Source organism: Lucilia cuprina, chromosome 4 (assembly GCF_022045245.1).
Source record: "Lucilia cuprina isolate Lc7/37 chromosome 4, ASM2204524v1, whole genome shotgun sequence".
Lineage (NCBI taxonomy): Eukaryota > Metazoa > Arthropoda > Insecta > Diptera > Calliphoridae > Lucilia > Lucilia cuprina.
The window spans coordinates 43,519,955-43,528,205 of NC_060952.1; the positions used below are offsets into that span (position 1 = coordinate 43,519,955).

The 8,251-nt window shown below is 26.9% G+C and overlaps 1 protein-coding gene across 1 annotated transcript in view; it reads left to right on the top strand.

Annotated features, from left to right (window-relative positions):
• The window catches only part of LOC111674565 (neuroendocrine convertase 2), a 77,305-nt gene extending 72,537 nt beyond the window's left edge, over positions 1-4,768 (top strand). The window contains exons 7-12 of the mRNA XM_023435204.2: positions 1,976-2,151; positions 2,261-2,574; positions 2,631-2,864; positions 2,933-3,097; positions 3,671-3,788; positions 3,850-4,768. Of these exons, the coding sequence (XP_023290972.1) occupies positions 1,976-2,151; positions 2,261-2,574; positions 2,631-2,864; positions 2,933-3,097; positions 3,671-3,788; positions 3,850-4,011 (1,169 nt within the window). The 3' untranslated portion in view covers positions 4,012-4,768. The remainder of the gene's footprint in view (positions 1-1,975; positions 2,152-2,260; positions 2,575-2,630; positions 2,865-2,932; positions 3,098-3,670; positions 3,789-3,849) is intronic.
• Positions 4,769-8,251: the final 3,483 nt, after the last annotated feature.

An 8,251-nucleotide genomic window follows, 5' to 3' on the forward strand; every position in this document is an offset into this window, starting at 1 on the left:
AAAAAAAAACTTATTCATTATTGTTGTATAACTAATTAGGTCATTGGAAACTTTGTTTTTCGTTTATTTATAAAAAGGGAGGAATAATAGAATTTATTTTATAATTGAAACCATAATTTTACTTCATTAAACATTAAATAGTTTTTGCTAAAACTTTTAACTTAAACTTAATTAAAAATTGCAGACGAATATTAAAGTAATTTTTTTTTCAATAAAAATATGTAAATGGAAATGATGTTTTACATCTCGAAACAAGGCAACAATAGTCACAGATTAGATAGCTCAAATACTTGAGCAAAATGCTTGTACATTTGGACGTCCCTTGGACCACTTTTCTAAATATTCTTCTTGAAAAGACCTCTGTACTCTACCAGCAATTGAAAATCTTGATCTCAATACAATATATTCCAAAAATGTTTTTCTAATCGTTTCAAATGGTTTTCAGTGTATTGTAAATATCATATAACTCCAAAATAATCAAAAAATTATGAAATGTTTCAAAACTAAAAATTTTTTAAATATGTTTTTGTATAAGAAAAAAATTACTACAGTTTTAACAACTGTTTAGAAAAAAGCGAAAATACTATGTTTCTTCAACCATAAATACTCTACAACAAATTTTTAATTATTTTTTCATTTATATCCTCAAAACTTTGGAATTTTTTAGAATCATTTCAAAAAAATTGAGATATGTTTTTTTTATTTTTCACAAATTATACTGAGGTCAAGATATTCAATCGCAGGTACGGAACTGAACTACCTACGTATAAGAAACACAAAGGGGCGGTATTGAGTCATCTAATTGTTAAATACTACAAACCTTAGATTCTAGGATCACAGGTGTACGATGTATTCAATATATATGTATAAGAATGAGTACCCATAATAATGATTTCTAAAAAGTTTTAGGTTTTATTGATTCGGTGCAGCCTACTTCCAATTTTAATAAGTATTTAATATTTCTTTGGCATTTTAGTATATGATTCAATTGAAAACATAAGTAGTTACATTCCTAATACCATAAGATTATTTTGTCAAATTGTTGTTTGTCAGTGTATAAAGAGATTTTCTGATAGTATATATAGTATAATATTGAAGTTAAAAAGGAAAGATATTTATAAGTACGTTTAGAGATACAAATTATTCATTTGGGTTTAATGTTTCGCAATAGTTTATGACAAGAGCAAATCAAAGCTCGTTATCGCTAAATGTTTATGACAAACAATATTTATTGACATTGTATTCAGTCATATTTTGAACAAGTGTGTTTACAAATATATTTTTATAATAAATCTACACAATGTATCTACATATGTACATATGAATATAAGTACATATATATTTTTGTTAAAGTAGGTAAATAATAATCATATGTATAGTAAATACAATAAACCAAATAGAGTAACATGCGTATAAATACAGAGTAAATACCTACATATACATAGGTATTGTACCAAGTAGTTTCATGATCCTGATTCAAAAACATTTAAGCCATTATCAGATTTGTAAGATACATATTTATATCTTAAATTTTATATAGCTTAAATAGTACTCCTCAAAAGTTAACAAAATCGGATTAATTGTTATATATTAAACGATTATATAACATATACTTTCTGATCGAAAAATGTCACCCAAGTAACATCGAATAAACTATATTTACTTTAATTTCACACCACCTGTATTCTTGCGCACTTGAACCTTTTCGATTTTAATTAAAATTCGTACAAACAACCCCAGTCCTGATACACAAACATGTACATACATATACATATATAATACGTAGGAGGTACACACTTATAAATGTGTAAATATTACATTTTATCGAAATTGATTTTTATTGTATGAATCATAAAAAGTGCTAAATGTTTGTTAAATATTAATGTTCTTTATATCAAATCAAATATTTTTGTGATAAAAAATATAATTGTTATTGATTGAGAAATCACACTTTATTATTATATTTTTTTTAAAGGCATTAGGATGTTGGATCAACCGTATATGACAGATTTAATTGAAGCAAATTCTATGGGTCATGAACCACATAAAATTCACATTTACAGTGCATCATGGGGTCCCACCGATGATGGCAAAACGGTTGATGGTCCACGTAATGCTACTATGCGTGCCATAGTGCAGGGTGTTAATGAGGTAATAATGTGTGACAATTTGTGTGAATTTATACATGTGTAAACATTTCCTTTGTGGTTTCTGTGGTTTTAACAACTTGTAAATTTGCTTATACCTTTTCACGCTATAGGGTCGTAATGGTTTGGGTAATATTTATGTATGGGCTTCGGGTGATGGTGGTGAAGAGGATGATTGCAATTGTGATGGCTATGCGGCTTCCATGTGGACAATTTCCATTAACAGTGCCATTAACGATGGTCAAAATGCTCATTACGATGAAAGTTGTAGTTCAACATTGGCGAGTACATTCAGTAATGGTGCCAAGGATCCTAATACAGGTGTGGCGACCACAGATTTATATGGCAAATGTACTACTACTCATTCGGGTACTAGTGCAGCGGCTCCGGAAGCTGCTGGTGTATTTGCCTTAGCTTTGGAAGCCAAGTATGTAAACTTCGAACTTTAAATTTTATATATTTTAATTAAAAAATTTTCTTTAGTCCACAATTGACCTGGCGTGATATACAGCATTTGACCGTTTTGACTTCCAAACGCAATTCTCTATTCGATGCTAAAAATCGTTTCCACTGGACCATGAATGGTGTAGGTTTGGAATTTAATCATTTATTTGGTTTTGGTGTTTTGGATGCTGGTGGTATGGTGACTTTAGCGAAGCAGTGGCATACGGTGCCTGCTAGATATCATTGTGAAGCTGGAGATATTGTAGATGCACAGTAAGTATTAAGAGTGACTTGTTATTTTAGAAGATCTTATGTTAATTATGTTACTTAATCAATTTCAGTCCTATATATTCTGGTCGTTCCTTATATTTGGAAATCAAAACGGATGCCTGCAAAGGTACCGATACCGAAGTAAACTATTTGGAACATGTGCAAGCTGTTATATCAGCGAATGCTTCAAGGCGCGGTGATTTGGAGTTATTCCTAACATCACCAATGGGAACAAGGTAAGATAAACAAGTTTTTGGTAAAACTTAAATTATGACAATCGAGCAACTATTGACTTAATCTCCTTTGAATGTCCCATTCAGAAAATCAAATGGAAAGAAAATATAAACCCACAGTCTCTCGCCGAAATTTGTCTTAAAATTTTTTTAAAAATCTTGTTAATTATGTATAGAATATATAATTCGGAGTATTCCTAGAACTAAGTTATGGGATAATACACCAAACATTCCTAATGACATAAAGTCCATGGATTAGAAATAGTTAATTTATAAGAAATTCTTTAATTCAAAAAAAGAAAAAAAATGTCCAATAAATTTCTGTTTAAAAAGTGTCACAAAGTCTATGGACATTGTGACACTTTTGGAGATGTTATTACGTCCATCGATTCTATGAAACTTTTTGGTGTATATAACGTCCATGAACATTATGACTTGACATCACTAAAGATCCCAACTCCTGTACTAGGGTTTCTTCCAATATTGAATCTTTTTATATAATATCGTTTTATATAATTAAGTACATCTTTATATACATATCTATGTAACTTTACATTTTTCTACTATTTGTTTTAGATCAATGATTCTCTCACGTCGTACTAATGATGATGATCATCGGGATGGTTTTACCAAATGGCCCTTCATGACAACACACTCGTGGGGTGAATATCCTCATGGCACATGGAAATTAGAGGTAATATAGACAATTATTTGCTTCAATAAACTTTAAATAAAACTAATAAATGTTCTTCTAGGCTCGTTTCAATTCAAATCAACCTCGATCTGGTTGGCTAATTGATTGGTCTTTGGTATTGCACGGTACGAAAGAAGCACCATATCGTACTCTATCGCCCGCTTCCCCTCATTCCAAATTGGCGATTGTCAAAAAAGCCCACGAAGAAAAGAAAATGCAGTAATTTTTTTTTAATAAATTCAACATCAGAAAAAAAATACAATAAAATTTATAAAAACAGATTCAGGGGCTTAAAGAAAACAGACACCAGTCGCAACAGAAACAACAATTAAAGAATACAAGACGAAAATTAAAAAAAAAAATTCAAAATCAAACAAAGCAACAGAAGGCCAATAAAATTCAACAAATTTACAATAATAAAACAATATTGATAGAATGAAAGGAAGATAAATACAGTAATTATAATCAAAAATAAGTGAAAAATCTTGAGAACACTGAGAGTCTTAATGAAAAGTTCAATAATAATATTTAATTATTAATATTATTATTTTAATTAGTTTTTATAAAATATTTATAATAAACTCTTTTTTTTTGATTTTCCATTTAAGATGAAAATTTGAGTGTACGATTTGTACATGTGCGATCATATATTGCTCGTTTATGAAATTGTGTGAAATTTTCAATTAATTACATCAGTTCGATGATTTTAAGGAACAGTTTAGTTAATAACATTTATTATGAATAAATTTAAAAAATATTTTTAAAAATTAATATTTTACATCTGCCATAAAATATGTATATGGTCAGCATTAGTTTATTCTACTCTCAGTGTTTAAAAACCCAAACGAAAAAAACTAAACAAAATATGTTTTTTATTTTATTAATTCCTAATTTTTAAAATTTTTAAAATTGTTTTCTAAAGATTTTTTTGAAAAGAAAAGAAGAAATAAAGTGTTTGGCTGTGTTTTGATTAATGCCAATTATGTTTTTAATTGTAAAATGTTTTCAATAAATGTTACATGTTTGTATTACAATGTATTTCATAACAATATTATACACATTTACCAAAATATATATAAAAAGTATGTAATTTCCGACAAGTTACAATTATAAAAAATATATATTATAAAATCGGTAAATATATCAGATACATTTTGTTGCTTATAATTCAGAACAATATTTTATTTTTTTATTTGCTTTTGTAGGTAATTTGTGGAACAAATTATTTCTCCAAATGCTAAAAGTTGAAATTTTACGTAATATCAAATTTTTGTCTGTAAATCACATAATATTAGAAATTTCAACTATTTTACTTCCATTAATCATACAGTTTATATTCGGGTGACATATTCAAAGTGAACTTCAAAAGAAAGGTATTGTAATATATATATTTTTACTCTATGTAGAAATTTCAGTAACATGGAAGGATATTTTTAAATCACAGAGTTCTTTAAGCTGATAATTTTGAATATCAAAATTACTTATTAAAAAAATCATTTTTAGGTTCGTAATATTCCAGATGTGTATCTTTGTTATTAACGTTCACACCTATGATATATTTGACAAAAATGACCTAACTACTATTTTTTGTAAATTTATTTTTGATTCACATGATTTTTGTAATTGCAAATAATATTGAAATAAATAATGAAGATGTTCTAAATTGATGTCGTCAAAAATGTATTATGTTTGTGCAAATAAAAAGATTTTTTTAGGAGTCACGTAATTTTTGTCAAATATAGGTGTGAACGTAACTTTAGCCTACCAAAAGCTATTTCCTAGAATTTGTATCGAACTGGTACCGTATATACTGGGGACCCACACAGGTGAATTTTTTAGTTCTCTTTTAAAGTTTCCTAAAACGCACAACAGGCCCGATAGAGGCACAGGTGTATTTCTTTAAATTTAATGTACCATACATCCTCCTATCAACCTAATCATTCACACAACTCTCAACTTGGGAGTAGAAATACAAACTTGTTTGTTTACTACCTACTAGACAGACTACAAATTAAAGGAAGTTCCGCTCGTTGCGGATTTTGTGTTTCATAATTTATTGTATCCTCTTTATCCTCGGCTGTCACAAAAATATATGAAGTATATTACAACTTTATATTGACCCCTAGTTGCATTGTTGAGTCAAATTTTGATCAAATTATGTAACAGAGAATTTGTAATTTTTTTAATAAGTAATACTTGAAAAACATATTTTTGCGTATCACTGACCGAGGAATTGCTTTTTCAAAACCGTTCCACATTAAAATTATCAAAAATACGTAAAATTTTTAAAATATTGTACAAATTCACTTAACTTATTTTGTTCAAAACCTTTTTATTAAAGATTTTAATATTTCTTTCCTTTACCTTTCTTGACAAGTTAGTCGACTGACGCTTAAAGTTATACATGTCCTGGTACTCCTTATCCGTTTTCTTTAATTCTATTTTTTACAAGAATCCAATATCTTTCTACAGGACGAAGCTCTAAACAGTTTTTTGGATTTGCCTCTTGTGGTACAAAATTGTTATTATTGGTATATGTCTGTGTTTACACACGTCATATATGATTGCCATGTTTTGCCACAACTACGAATGGTTTATCACACATTAAACCTCTTAAGGTATTTTGTTTGTTTTTTTATCGGTATTATTCTTATTTTCTTGACAAGAAAATTGTAATAAGTCTCCCAGTACATAAGTTTTATCATCCATCACACAATAAGAGTATTTTTTATAATATTGAAACTAGTTTTTAGGTTGTTTTTTTCTTTTTTGCTTCAAAGCTATTTACCGAATTGATCTGGACTTTTCTGAACTTTATACGACTTCTACCTAGCATTAGCTTTAACTATGCTCACAAAATAATCAAAGTATTTAATTTTTTGCCCCTACTTTTCCGATTAAAGTCTTAAGTGCTCTTTAAAACCATAGAGTTTCCATTTTTTACCTGATTCAGATTTATTCATAAACTTTCGGATCTTTAAGGATTTTAATAAAAGTACATAAGGAATTTCAAAACTTTGGAGAAATTACATTTTGCATTTATGTGCAAAACTTGTGCAGTTATCACATATTGATAATTGCTTAGTTTTGTTCGTAGTTTTTAATATTTTTAGAAAATAAAAGGATTATGAATCAATTTATTAAATAATTTTCCTTATATTTAGATACTGATCATGCATCTCTAGTCGAAAGTTGGTTTACAGCATTCGTTAAATACGCATATTTTTAATATCCCACTATCGACACATAATATTTGAGATGTGTGTAGAATAAAGCTCCTCCCCGTGAAAAGTTTATATTTTGATTTTCTAAAAATTTTGCATTGATCTTAGATTAAATTCCATACTAAAAGTATTTAAAAAAGCTAGTTTTAAAAAAATTACCGAAAAAAATTAAATCACAAGTTAGTTATATTTTTTCCTCATAAACAGATTTATGTTTTTTCTTTTAACTTAGAAAATTTTTATTTTATTTAAGTTTGAAGTTGTTCATTGAACAAAACTTATCATGTAAAATAAAAAAGTCCCCAAACGCACATGAAAATCAATGATTTTTTTTATTTTAAAGTTTTTGATTTTCATATCATTTAAAATACTAGTTTACCCAATGTTCTTATTTACTTAAATAAAATTCAAAAATTAATTAAACTCTAACGCACTAAGTACAAGACAGTCAGTAAACATAAAACCCCATATTTATAAATCCTTGATAAAGTTATTGATGGTTTACTCTAAAGCCTAAAATAAGCGATTAATATCATTATGAATAAGAGGTTAAAAATGTAAATTTCAAAAATTTTCAATTTAACACAACAAATTTGGATAAAAACAATTTTAAAGATTTTGATTAATGACAGTCTTACACTAAGTGAACGAGTGATAAATTTTAATTTAAAAACAATTTACTCACTAAATGTATGTAAAATGTATCCAGCTCTGTAACATAAAACGCTTAATTTCAACACTTAAATATTAAAATAAAATACGTAGACAAAAAATTTAAATCTATTAAAAAAAACTAAAAACTTAATGTGTGGTATATATAAAATATAAATAATATACATCTACTCTAAAATAAATCAAAATAAAATATCATAATTATTTTACTATGCTCTCCCTTTTATTATTTACTTTTAATTTTATTTAAAAAACAAATATTCGATTTTTTTGCAAATAATTTTATATATATTTTTCTTACTTTCGGGGGCCAAAAAAAAAAAAAAAAAAAATAATAAACAAATTTATTTTATTAGAAAAATCTGTCAACTTTACAAATTAAGTACAAGCGAAATGCCTGAAAATATTAAAAAAATATTTTTAAAACTAAAACCAAAATATACATAAAAATATTAAATTGTTAAAGTTTATGGATGTTTAACTTATAAAATAAAAAGTATAAAAAAAGAAATAAATATAAATGTGTACTATAATCAGCAAAAAAAAATGTTTAAAGAATAAAAAATT